The sequence below is a fragment of the Pocillopora verrucosa genome, chromosome 1, assembly GCF_036669915.1.
Source record: "Pocillopora verrucosa isolate sample1 chromosome 1, ASM3666991v2, whole genome shotgun sequence".
Lineage (NCBI taxonomy): Eukaryota > Metazoa > Cnidaria > Anthozoa > Scleractinia > Pocilloporidae > Pocillopora > Pocillopora verrucosa.
Window position 1 is genome coordinate 17,860,762 of NC_089312.1, and position 13,440 is coordinate 17,874,201.

The following is a 13,440-nucleotide window of genomic DNA, read 5'->3' on the forward strand; positions in this document are numbered from 1 at the left end:
TAAACACCAAACAGATCATACATCGCTAATGATGCATTAATATAACATTATTGCAACTCTCATTGTACCTCGTCTCTTCTAAGCACTATGATGATATACAATACGCAAGATATTTATTGTCACACTTTTCTTTTGCTTGATCGCAGTTACGAACGCGGTGTTTCTTCCTTTCTTACCAGGAACCTTGATTATAGGAACATTACCGTTGAAGGGGCGGAAACCGTAGACTAGGTCGACTTGCATAGAGAAACACCGGTCTCATGACCGATTCGATTAAAGGGGCTTTGCAGTTTTCGGGATTTTTTGAAACCCATAGGTAGAACTTTTTTAACCCACAGAACGCAAATTTTCAACAATCTTTATGGAGTTTTATGGAATTTGCCTTTCTTGTAGATTCAAGATGAATCTGTCAAATTGCATCGGTCTCGCGAATTCAAAATTATTGCATATCAAACATAGAATACAAAACTCATGAACTTCATACAACAAGGCTGAATCATTTGACTACCACGGAAGGAATAGTTGACAAAGTTCAAAAGACACAGCAAGCGAACGACGAAATTTGAAAAAATGAGTCATCCGGAATATACCTAACAAAAAAAGCTCAACAAAAAGATGATGTAAAATAACGAAAAACAGCTTCCTTTACGTCTCTTATAAAAGGCAGTCAAAACGCTCTTTACCTCCAATTTACTCAAGACACAGCCAGAGAAAATAACGCGAGATTTCGAATCAGAGACGTTTATCTACCAGAGATACTTTAAAAGAAAAGGGTAAGTCGTTTTGATTATTGTCATTTAATGATGGAATTTCTAGGCTCCTTCTTCCATTTACCACGAGAAAATATGTGTTTTATGTTAACAGAATGTACATTCAAAACATTGGGTCAAAAAAAGGATCACCTTCGAAAAGTGTTATTTTTTTTTCATTTGCCAGTCAGCTAATTAGCTAATCTTACCCAACTTTGCTTGAAATAACACTGTGAACCACTGGGAAAAATGTTGGTAAAAGATTACGAATGCTGTGTTAATTGAATCATTTTTCATATTGCAGGACACTACGCTGACTTTTCTAATATTTTTTTGTTAACTAGAAATGGAATTCTACAAGTCCTTGTTCGCTAACCTATTCATTGTAACTGCAATCAGCTCAGTGGCTTGGACAGCCCCGTTGAGTTATCGACCAAGTGATACTGAAATCGTCATCGGACTTTCACTTATGCCAAAAAGGGCCAATGCCACGAAAGAGGTTGGATATCAAAACTTGATTTCTATTGATTCTACTTCGCTGTTATGCTGACTGCGAAACAATGCTTGCAAACTTGCTCATAGTAAACTATCGCTATATTATCTACAGATGTTGAAGGTCTACCAATTCATAGCTTCTAACCGGGATCTAAAGGAGACGCCCTTAGCTCTTGGAGTGGCTGACGCATCTGTATGTTCCTCAAATCTGGTAAGTATTAGACCTTTTATCCACTTTAAGTTAGCGATAAACGGTTTTTCATCACAGTATATTGATTCATTTTACGCAAAATGCCTGATTCAGTTTTCCAATAATTACTTCAAGCCTGGAAACAAGTTCTTAATACTGAGTAAAAGTTGGACTATAACTCATTACAAAGATCGCTATTGTCTGAGAAAATGCTTGACGGTACTTTCCTTTCTGTAAGTAAATGACACTATTAAGATAAAAACAATTTGCTCAATTTTAACTCTCTTCAGCAAAAGAAAAACAATCTCTCCATTGCCTTTATCCAACTTTACAACTTCATCCGTCCACTTTACCTGGCATACTCCTGTGAAGAAGCTAAAGGATCTCAGCACAAAGTGTTGGCAAGAGTGCTCAAAGACACCAGTTTTCACCTAAATAATACAGTGTGGAGATTGAGGCGTGAGGTAAGTTACCTTCAAAACTAACTATTCCCTTATGAAGGGACTTACATTTTAATCTCGTTTAGATTTTACTTCACTTATTGTAAGAGAATAGCGGAATACGGTTTTAAAGCGAAAACGAAAATTAAAATACTAACTTGCTAAGGCAGACAAAAGCCACAAGTAGACCAAGAAACTGACTCTCAATACTGCTGATTTGCCTTTAAAACTGCTAACTAATGCAAATTTTAAGTAATGATGTGTTTGGTTTCCTCCTTGAATCTGAAAAACCTATGCATGTTTATCATATGACAATTCACAGATAAAGAAAACTGGTTCATCAATACCCACTGTTCAACACATCTCAGAGGCCAGCCTGGATCATTATACTACAACATACCTACAAGCGTTGGTCAATATGAAACGTGTGGTAAGGAAAAAAAACATCCATTGTTTCCTACAACTGTAAAGCGGGGACAAAATCTGAGATAGTGAACGTTGAAACTATTGAAGAGAGATACTAAATGTTGTCAGTGCCTGGACTATCGAGACAGGCTGCAGGTGTTATTTTTCGTACGTGCCTTTTATATCCATCATGTTAATTTCAAAAGCTGCTGAACATCAATTTTAGCATTTAGAAAATATATTTACACTTCCTTAGTCAGCAGAAACTTTAAAAGGATAAAGTGAATACATGTACACGAACTTTCAATTAACAATATTATTTTTTCCTCTTTTTTAGAGTTTAACCTTAACTGACAATGTGGTGAAGACTTACAGAAACTATGTAATTCTGTACACATTGAAAGATGTTCTCATTGACGTGTTGACTTGCATCTAAAGCTATTTATATCACCGAACAAAATGCGCGCTGGCAGAGCAATATCTACTTAAGACACATTGGAAGGCTCAGAGATTTCTGAATGATTTTCGTATTTAAAAGAAGAAATACTTATAACATTATTTAAGATTCTACGAGATATTATATCTTCAGGGTAACACTTAAGGGATTCAACCTTTTTAAAGGTTTCAATTCAATCATAAGAATTCATAAATAAAAATTCTTAGAAAGTCAAACAAACTTTTAGTCTAAGGAATCATTTAAAAAGTACCTTAGCTATGAATCAACTGTATGCTCTGTAAAAATAGATAGAAACATTTTTAAAGGTCCATATTGAGACTATCATTCTTCCTGTCACTGATGATAATCAGTATATATGTTGATCTGTTGAGGATTTACTTTTACAATAGAAAGTGTACATGTATACGAGATGTTGTTTAATTAACAATAAAGCTTTGAAAAATAGAAATTCAGTGTGGTCTATTTCCTAACAAAAAATTGATACATTACAATTCCATGGATGGTTTAAGTTAAAAAATTCACGAGGGCCTTACCTTCTCTCACAACTAACAGAAAAAAAGCAAAAAGTAATATACATTCAGATTTGAGACACAGACACAAAATAGAGGCTAACCTCCTTTGAAATTTAGTCATCATACAATGTAATTTCACTGGAAATTGCTGTTCATCTCCATGTCTCTATCCTATAGATAACGAGGAGGACCAACAGATATAAATAGTAAGCCACTCCACTGTTCATGGTGTTCAAGTCGATTATCTTTAAATGGTCAACACACACACAAACTTAAGAAACACGATGATCTACTTCCTGAAATAGATGTTACTTTTCTCAATCAAATCAAATAGACATCACCTTGAGTCGATACGGGATTCAATTTCTCGTTCATCATTAGTTTGTCCATTCATACTTGTCTTTTTATCGATTTATGTGCCTATTTTCATCGAAACAAATTAGTCATTGGTGTGGTGCCTTAGTAAGGTGAAAAGCCATTTCAAAGATGGGAAATAGGAAACACGACTACATGTAAGTAGCGTCCCTCATAACCTAGAAAAGGTTTTCTTAGATTTGTAACAATATTTCAAAAGGATCAACGAGTGATTAACACGCAACAAGGAAAGCACAAATTTGTTATCATAATCCTAAACCTTGACAGAACGACTTAAAGATTAAACTAAAAGCACTTAAAGTCAATTTTAGTAAACACAATAGGATAAATCCGAAAATGACCATCAATTTTAAAACGATTGTCTTTGATAAAATATGATGTATGTTTTTCACAAAGTGTTTATTGCCACACTCTTCTTTCGTGGATCGTCTAAGTGAGAACAGAATCTTAACGTTCATAGAACACTAAAAGGCGCTTTACCAAAACCGGATACTTACTCGTTTACCGGTGAAGACAAAAATAGATCTTTTTGTTTTCTTCTGTGCTCTATGGTTATATGAGATACATCAGATATTTATTGCCACCCCTTTATTTTACCTGATTTCCGCTATCAAGGCAACGTTTTTTCCTTTCTTCCCAGGAACCTTGATAATAGGAACATTACCGTTGAAGAGGCGGAAGCAGTAAATGATGTCGACATGTGTAGAAAAACAGTCGTGACCAATTAGATTAGAGGGACTTTACAGCTTTCGGGATTTCGGAAACCGATGGGTAGAACTTATTTCATTCACAGAAAGCAAATCTTTTTGATAATATGTATGGAATGTTTTGTCCTGCCTTTCTCGTTTATTAACATAATTCGGTGAAATTGCGTAGTTTTCGCAAAGTCAAATTATTGCCTACCAGACATAACTGACATAAATACATAACTATTCAACTTGATGCAACCAGGATGGATCGTTCGACTGCTACGGAAGGAACAGTTGACAAAATTTAGAAGACACAGTAGGTGAGCAAAGAAAAAAAACAAAAGCTCTGAGTCCTGATAAGGAATTGAACCCAAAACCTTCGGATTCCTGTTCTTTATGCTCTACAACATAACCACAGAGAACTGAAATGAAAAAATAGACTCTATGTAGATAACAGAACACGGCGATATGAGGTAAGAAAAAAAGTAGCAAACAGACGTCTTCTGTGATCTGTCACTGAACAGAAGTCCGGCAATATAGAATCTACTTATTCTATAAGGTAAATTAAAAAAAAAGTAAAATTCTGTTAATGGTGGCGTTATCGTTATCTGAGCGTCTGTGCTACAAAATCATAATTAAGAACCGATCAAAATGAATGTAGAATTCAGTTAATTGTATAATTTTATTTTGATAAACCCGCATTATCGAAAGCACAAGGACTGACAGATACTGAGCCCTCACTGGAGGACCTGGAGGTTTATGGGTCAAAAGTGCGTAAGATTTTCTGAAATATAAAATGGCTACAAAATCATTCACATTTCAACACAAATTTCCAATAGTTTTACAAGCCGTGTCCTTCTCCTGAGCGTCTCGATTAATTAAATGTACTTTCTTCTTTACTTTGCAGCCTACAAGTATTGACTTTTCCAACTGAGACCCATTAAAATTAAGGTTAGGTGTTCGCCCTTTTCTGCCGCCATTTCCTTTAAAATGTGGATTGCCGGCTTTCAAATTTCGCGTTCCATCGCGTTGCTGTTATGCTAATGCGTTGCTAATGAAGTGTGAATATTTAACAGGTCCGGTCATTCTGTGCCATGGTTTGCCCTCTAAGCGCTATCAGTTTAATACATCAAAACAACATGTTATTTACGCAAAGGCCAAGATACACTTGCGAAGTTAAAAAAGTTTAAAGAAGGCTGTGTAGTGGGGAATGTCACATTGCGAGCACATGTACCATGCATGAACACTAAATGACACGGTTCTCTCTAGTTTTTTCCTTTTCTTTTTTTCATCATCTCATTCGCTTTGTTTGTCGTGATCTTTTTTTATCCCAGGGTATCTCGCTGTCGTGACCAAGTTTTTTAATATAGCTAAAAGCAGGAGGAAGAACTTATCCATCCGCGAAATGTAAACTCTATTGTTCATTGATGATGGTTTTAGATTTAAGATTGAAATGAATACGCTGAATTCTACTCTCGTCTACAATACAAACTTATCGTTCGTGTAACGAAAAGTCACCAAACAGGACCTTGTCTATTTCTTTAAATCACCGCTCCTATCCCCCTCGTTGTTATTACCCCAAATAAAGGATGTTTTAATTTAAACCAAATCAGTGACAAAGTACTCAGAGATCACCGTTGAGTAATCAAAGGCCTAAATCCATCAACTAAAGACCCATTTCCGGCAATAACGGTTGGTTTTGTCCCTCACACGACATGAAAATAAAATTACGTCAACACAGAAGTCACATGGTAACTATTTCGTATCATAATTCAACCCGTCAGGGCCCCGCAAGCGCTTTTATTTTGATGTGGTTATCCATCTATTAATAGGGATGTATTGCAATCAACATTATTCCTTCGGTTTTTGTTCTTCTCTACTAAGCTCTATGATGATAGAAGATAGGTAAGATATTTTTTGTCACGCTATTCTTTTGGATGATTGCAGTTACGAACGGAAATTTGTTTCCTTTTAACCGTGAACTTTGATAATGGAAGCAACACCGTCGAAGAACAGAAAGCAGTAAACGAGATCGACTAATCCATCTCGTAAAAACACGAGTGTGATCGACTAAAATGAAACGATTTTGGGAAGCCTGCAAGTTTTAAGGGGCTATCCAGTCTTCTTAATTCTTGTAAACTGATAATTACCCCATATTTTATCCACCGCAAATAATCGTTTAACAATCTACATGGAATTTGAACCCATTCTCATTTTTGGAGAGAAGTTGTATTGGTTTCGAAAGGTTCAAAATTCCTGCATACCAGAACGTTTATGTAAAAAGTCAGTTTGATTCAACACGGATGAATCGTTCGACTGCTATAAAAGGTACGGTAACAAAGTGCAAAAGATAAAAGTTTATGAATTCAAATTGATTTCATTTACAGAGCAAACGAACGAAATGAATCATCCAGAATATACCTGATAACAAAATCTTAACGGAGAGATGATATGATCTCAAGTTTTTTAGTTTTTCTCCAAAAACCATTCTGCTCTCAATCAATGATTATCCAAATCAAACGGATTAAAATGAAAAATTCAGGTAATCTATTTAGACAAAGCCGGTGACTGCCAAGAACACAATGTGCCTGTACTGTGACTTCTTTCAGCGTGTGCCAGTCTAAATCGTTTACAAAGAATGAACTGTAAGGTGAGTTAAGAGAGAGACTTCGACGTTTTTTATAGACAGATATACCATGCACGTTTAAGCTTCTGCTGGAAATCATTAGAAGCCTTAAGCCGAGTTTTACATAATTCACCTTGGAAAAGAATCTATGTAATTTAAATCCAAAACCAATCTGCTCTCAATCAATGATTATCCAAATCAAACGGATTAAAATGAAAAATTCAGGTAATCTATTTAGACAAAGCCGGTGACTGCCAAGAACACAAGAAATAAGGGATGTGCCTGTACTGTGACTTCTTTCAGCGTGTGCCAGTCTAAATCGTTTACGAAGAATGAACTGTAAGGTGAGTTAAGAGAGAGACTTCGACGTTTTTTATAGACAGATATACCATGCACGTTTAAGCTTCTGCTGGAAATCATTAGAAGCCTTAAGCCGAGTTTTACATAATTCACCTTGGAAAAGAATCTATGTAATTTAAATCCAAAACCAATCTGCTCTCAATCAATGATTAACCAAATCAATCGGATTAAAAATAAAAATTCAGGTAATCTATTTAGATATAGCAGGCAACTGTTAAGAACACAAGAAATAAAGGACGTGCCTGTGACTTCTTTCAGCGTGCCAGTCTGAATTATCTACGAAGAGAGAAGTGTAAGGTGAGTAAAGAGAGACTTCTACATTTGTGTAGACAGATATAATAAGCATTTTTAAGCTCCTGATAGAACTCATAGGAAGCCTTAAGCCAAATTTTACATAATTCACCTTGAAGAAGAATTTAAAGGAAGAGGACAATAAAACATAAGCTAGTTTCCGAGGATCCATTGCAGGATCATTTGTAGCCAAGTTTTACATAATTTATCTTAAAGAAAAATTTTAAGGAAGAGGGCAATAAAACACAGGCTGATCTTTGGGGAAAAATCGCAAAATCACCGGTATGCAAGTTTGAACGAACCCTTTTCTTTAATCTTTACCTCACTGTCGAGTTAAAAACGTTTCAAAAGGGCTCTTTAAAAAAAGAGAGCAAGTGAAATGTCCTCTCAATTAAACAGCGAGGAAACATTATTCTTTAAATAAACAAATTCGAGGATAACAACTTTTCAGGATTTAATCGGTGGTTTTATCCGTAGTCTCGACTGCAAAAGGTTCCTATTTAAAGAGTGGGCCTCTAAAACGCCCTCTTCTAAGATAGGCAACTTATTATTTTATTCCATAGTTTGACTTAAACAAACTCGAATTCCTCAGATTATTTCATAATTGTCTTTTTCTACTTATTATCCAAACATTATAGAAATGGCATTCAAGTGTAAATTCCTGTTCGCGGCCATGTTTATATCAATAGTGCTAAACTCGACTAGTTTCGCGATAGTCGTTACAGATGCGGAAATCTTCATGAGAATTCACTTGGAACCCTCTCGCAGAAACGCTACCAAAGAGGTAAAATGATTGAATTTGATTTAGCTGATTATGGTCGCGTTTTTTTTGAGAATGCGGCTGTAATTATTTACTTCGTTGTCTAGTGCCTAACTCGAGAAAACAATCGTCAATACTAACATCTCTCTCCCACAGATGCTCAACGTCTACAGTTTCATAGCTTCAAACTATGATTTAAGCGAGACCACTCTTGCACTTGGAGTTGTCAACACGCAAGTTTGCGATATAGGCAAGGTACGACCAAGTATTGTTTAGTTAGTCTAGTATTTTCTTTGTTACCAGGGGTAAACACTGCAAAAAAAAAACAAACTGAAGAGAGTATCCGTTACCTTTTGATATCTGTCCTCAATATGGATAACAGTGTATCTCATCATTTTTTCATTTGATAAATTCGGAGTACAAAGTTTCAACCAGACACATACATATGGTTTTATGCCTCGTGGTTTCCGTCTCTTGAATCTATGTGTCATTTTGTCCTAACATTTTAGTGGTTTTCCAAAAAAAACCCACACATTTCCAATCAAACGAAAAACTCCGACCTTTGTCCAAATTTCTGTACTAGTAACAGGCCGCTGTTCCCTAAAGTCACGTCTCCACTAATCAGAAAAGAAAGATTCAAGAATGCTATTATGTAGAACGAAAAATTTGCGTAGGTTTTGATTTGCGAATAGTGACAACTCATTGAGCTTTCGGGAAAAAATTTATTCTGTTGTTCATGTCCTGAGATATTGATGTACATTTTTTTCAAGCACTAAAAATTTGACAAGGAAGAAAACACTGATGATCTAATTTTTTTTAAATTGTTGAAAAACAGCGCATTCCGTCATTTAGGAATATTTCATCCAAATAAACTCTTAGATGGAATTAGATTACTTTCCATAGGTGCTGGCCCGGAAAAAATCTCAGAAGCCTACTATTATTCTTTGCCCACTTTTTTTTTAATTTGACGAAAGGTAGTTACCTTTGCAGCGCTTTATTTCACGAGATTTTTTTTTCCGCAAAATTTGCAGATATTAAACCTCGCAGAATTTCTTTTAAGGGTTATGGTACTACAAAATAACTATTTGCTTGTTTCATTTCTCTATTCAAAGCAAAGAAAAGACAACCTAACCATCGCTTATGCCAAAATGAAAGACTTCATAAATCCAGTGAACATGGTGTACTCGTATGAAGTAGCACAGACACCGCAGAACAAGAGGTTGAAAGGTCTGCTCATGGACGTGCGCCTGCACCTGAGATCCACAGTGAATGCATTGCGTCGTATGGTGAGAATGCGAAAAAAGTATTTCTATTAACATGCATAGCAGTGATCAAAACTTTAAAATCAAACAAACTAAATGCGCAAATTAAAGTTCCGTTCCTTTTCGTGACAAATTCATGGTGAAGTTAAGAATGAATTTGAGGTATAATTTTGTCAGACCTTCTATTTCTAGTTGTCTGTAGTTGATGACAGTGTTTCGCTCACGTTTCCGAAAAAAATTCATTATTAGGGAGATTAAAGTTTCTAACGACTGATTACAATGAATCCTTGTCATTTCATTCTACGTCGCGAAGGTGTTCTCGGAATCGGTCACCAATGTGTGACCTTTTTGCAATCAGTGAAAGTTATGCAGTAGATGACACTGGCGGAGGCACACGTGAAGTGGTGAGTGATCTTAATAGATCACTTGGGTCCAAACATTTTCTCTACGTTATGAATGAAAGGACAAGTTTTGCACACTGAGCAAGTGCATTGGAAAGTTCCAGGTTTGTTATTGGTTTGAAATGAACTTTTGTCCAAAAAGTTGCCTGTGTTTTTGTCACGTTTGAATTAAACTGGTGGAGGTTGCAGAAAGATAGTACCAGTCTCTGAATCGTTTTGAAGTACTTCAAAGTTTTTGAAAATGATGTATTTAACAGCGTGGTTGTGAGGGTGAAATGTGAGAGTGAATGGAAGGCGATCAGTATTTCCCTTCTCAGCCGTTTGTAGTGACTGCTGACTGTCGATCATTGTTGGGCACGGTACCGGGTGGCCCACTTGAACGACAAGAACTGGATAGCCACGTTTATCGAAAAACTGGCACATTGCCTCTGATTTTTCTGAAAAATCAGAGTTGTCACTACATGAACGACGAAGTCTGAAAAAATGTGAAAATGGTATGGAATTCTTGACTTGTGATGAATGCGAAGATGAATACAACAAGTAACTATGTGAGTCTGTAGGTTTGTAGTAAACACCTAGTGCACAGACCGTTGCCTTCAATTGAAATTTTGATGTCCAGAAAAGCCAAAGAAGTGTCAGAAATTCCCCAGGTATATTTCAGAGCCGGGTGAAAAGAATTGACGACGGTTATAAATTGAGTGAGCTCCTCTCTGGTAGAGGAGGTGGCGCCGATGCAGTCGTTAATGTAGCGACCGTAGAGTTCAGGTTTTGAGCCGTTGTTTTGACTAAAAAATGGGTGTTCGATAAAGCCTACGAAAAGATTGGCGTAGCTGGGTTCCATTTTAGTATCCATGGCTACGCCGTTAGTTTGTTTGCAGCAGTTGATACCGAATGAAAAGCAATTGAGTGTTAGTTCTAGTTCGGCTAGGCGGAGTACTGTTTCAGAGCTATGGGTCCCTTAACAATGTGTTGATCGGAAGGCCCGGAGACCTTCGTCATTGGGAATGACTGTATTAAGAGATGTGATATCCATAGTGAAAATAAGTTTGTTTCGGCTAAGGAAATTAAGTTCGCGAAAAATTTCAAGTGCGAGTTGGCTGTCTTTAAAGTTTTGACAATAGGTGCCATAATTTTGTCTAAATAGCTGAAAATAAGTTCGGTGGGACAACTGAAGACGGAGACGATGGGTCGACCTGGGTTGTTAGGTTTGTGGATTTTAGGTAAAGAGTAAATACAAAAAGTATTGGAAGTGGTGATAGTGAGACTCTTTGCAGTGGCCGGCAATTCTTTTTTAGCTAGAAGATCGTTAATCGTGTTTTTGACAATGTCTTTATAGTAATTATACTTTGTAAAACACCTAGCAATACGTCTCCTACAATGTACTTTATGATGTGTCTTTATAATATACTTTGTCGTCAAATTTCAGCTTAGGAGGAATTCCTATCCAGTACCAAGCACACCCACATCAGATCCTGAGTCATACCTGGACAAGATATCTCGGAAATACATGACAAAATTTGTGGTGCGTTGCGTGTTTTCATTAAATAGAAAAAATTTTCAAATTTTTTACCATGTAAAACCTGCGTTTTGTTCAATTTTGAAAAGACTAAAGCTAATAATAACCTGCTTCTGTACCTCAACTTGTTGTATTTCAGTATAATGCAGTCTTACGATTATCAAGATATATTTGTCCACTAATGTGTTTCCAGATTCAAGATACATATATTCAACAGATAATTAAAATAATTGAGATACCTTTATTTTTTCAGACAGGAACGATTACTGACGACATGGTGAAGAGGTTTCGGAACTATGTTATCCTCTACACCTTGAAAGATGTTATCCGAGAAGTTGTGGATCAGTGCATGTGGCGAGATCGTGCGACCAGAAACCAAATCGTCCTTCCATTATAGCGTACTGAATTATTACAGATACTGCAAACGTTGACAATATGTACGAGCACTTTGTCACGTGCACTCATTGTGACTCCTTAAAGGTTGGGGGACACAAGCGAACTTATTGTATTAGTGTTGTCATAAACAAAAAACAGAGAAGTTATAGAAACGATAGTCACATTATGAAAATAAGTTTTCTCTACTTATTATTTTCGATATCTTGGATGGTCGGAGTCCTCATCTTTATCTCACTCTATAACCATTACAAGGCCTGTTCCTGTGAAGCATATGTTAACTGAAAGAGCAAATTAATATTCCGTAATATGCCAAATCGTTCGTCTCTACCGTACGATTTCAGATTACCGAGAAGAAAAGTTTTCCTGGATTTACAACGAGGTTAAGAAAAGGCTAAATTCATGATAAACCTGCATTAAAGAAAGCGTAAGGACTCCTCACGTGAACCCTGACTGAGCGACTTGGAGATTTACTCGCAAACGCTGTTTAGCAAGCAGCTTAAAGTCACTGAATTAAAGAAGATATATTCGGCTAGACGCAACCGTCAGGGCTGACCATCGATCCAATAATTCGTTTTTTTATAAATATCTTATGGCGCATGATATAAAATGCTTCTTATATCACACTGTTCTGTTGGCGATCTTCTAAGTTCGACCGGAACTTTAACGCCCATGAATCGCTAATGAAAACTCACTCATACATTGAGGAAAACAAGGATTAGAACATAGTTTCTCCGGATATGATTTCAAAAGATTAGTATTACAAACCTATTTGCACGAGACGCAAGAAAAGAAAGTCTTCTCATCTATTCTTAGCAGGGCATTTTTTAAATGGAGATCAAATAAACATGTGACCTCTAAATGTGATGAAACACACTTAAACGCCATGCTGCTCACGCATGGGTTGGGATACATTTGCGGAAGTAATAACAAGGATTCTTTAGAAGAGAGCGAGTGGTTCAGTTCATGGTACAGTAAATGATCGTCGTTACGTCATGATTATTTAACCCGTACAGAGTTCTCTTACTATCATCACCTATTTTTTTAATTCTATAAAGAAAGTGCAACTTATCGTTCGCAAAATGTAAAGTCAATTCTTTGTTTTTTGAGAATCTAACATTTCTAGTAGACAACGAGGAATTCATTCAAATGATAAATCCACCTTCCTAAACTGTGAAATTATATGTTCATGCGGCGTTAAGTCAGCAAATTAGGAAATATTGTTCATTCCTTCAATTTAGACTATTGAGCAGCCCTTGGCCTCTGCTTGATGTATTGATGAGAATAGTGACAAAGTACAAATAGATTGCTTATAACCAATCAAGGGCGTAAACCCATAAACTAATGACCCCACTGGTTTGATATGAAAATAGAATCACGTCAACACAGAAGTCACGTTGTAAATATTGCACACGCTCATTCAACCAGCAGGGCTCAGCGGGCGCTTTTAATAAAAAAAAAATTCTGAGATGCGTCTAACTAAACACCAAACAGATCATACATCGCTAATGATGCATTA

At 36.3% G+C, this 13,440-nt stretch overlaps 1 protein-coding gene across 3 annotated transcripts; it reads left to right on the plus strand.

The window, feature by feature from the left end:
• The first annotated feature begins 6,111 nt into the window (after positions 1 to 6,111).
• LOC131799785 (uncharacterized) lies at positions 6,112 to 12,763 on the plus strand. Of its 3 annotated transcripts, XM_059117483.2 has the most exons (7): positions 6,112 to 6,217; positions 7,557 to 7,595; positions 8,228 to 8,373; positions 8,506 to 8,604; positions 9,462 to 9,635; positions 11,439 to 11,534; positions 11,782 to 12,763. In XM_059117483.2, exons 3-7 carry the CDS (start codon positions 8,230 to 8,232, stop codon positions 11,923 to 11,925), a joined length of 657 nt encoding a protein of 218 aa, XP_058973466.2. In that variant the 5' UTR covers positions 6,112 to 6,217; positions 7,557 to 7,595; positions 8,228 to 8,229; the 3' UTR covers positions 11,926 to 12,763. The 3 variants fall into 3 exon arrangements, with proteins under 3 accessions (XP_058973466.2, XP_066028012.1, XP_066028015.1); XM_066171915.1 differs by lacking the exon at positions 6,112 to 6,217 and having other exon boundaries at positions 7,111 to 7,595; XM_066171918.1 differs by lacking the exons at positions 6,112 to 6,217; positions 7,557 to 7,595 and having other exon boundaries at positions 8,180 to 8,373.
• Positions 12,764 to 13,440: the final 677 nt, after the last annotated feature.

What these genes read in the sequence shown, in the direction of transcription:
- LOC131799785 (XM_059117483.2), top strand. Translation starts at nt 8,230, where the DNA reads ATGGCATTCAAGTGTAAATTCCTGTTCGCGGCCATGTTTATATCAATA. An exon ending in AAGTTTGCGATATAGGCAAG is followed by an intron (nt 8,605 to 9,461) that starts GTACGACCAAGT and finishes CTCTATTCAAAG; the next exon opens with CAAAGAAAAGACAACCTAAC. An exon ending in TGAATGCATTGCGTCGTATG is followed by an intron (nt 9,636 to 11,438) that starts GTGAGAATGCGA and finishes GTCAAATTTCAG; the next exon opens with CTTAGGAGGAATTCCTATCC.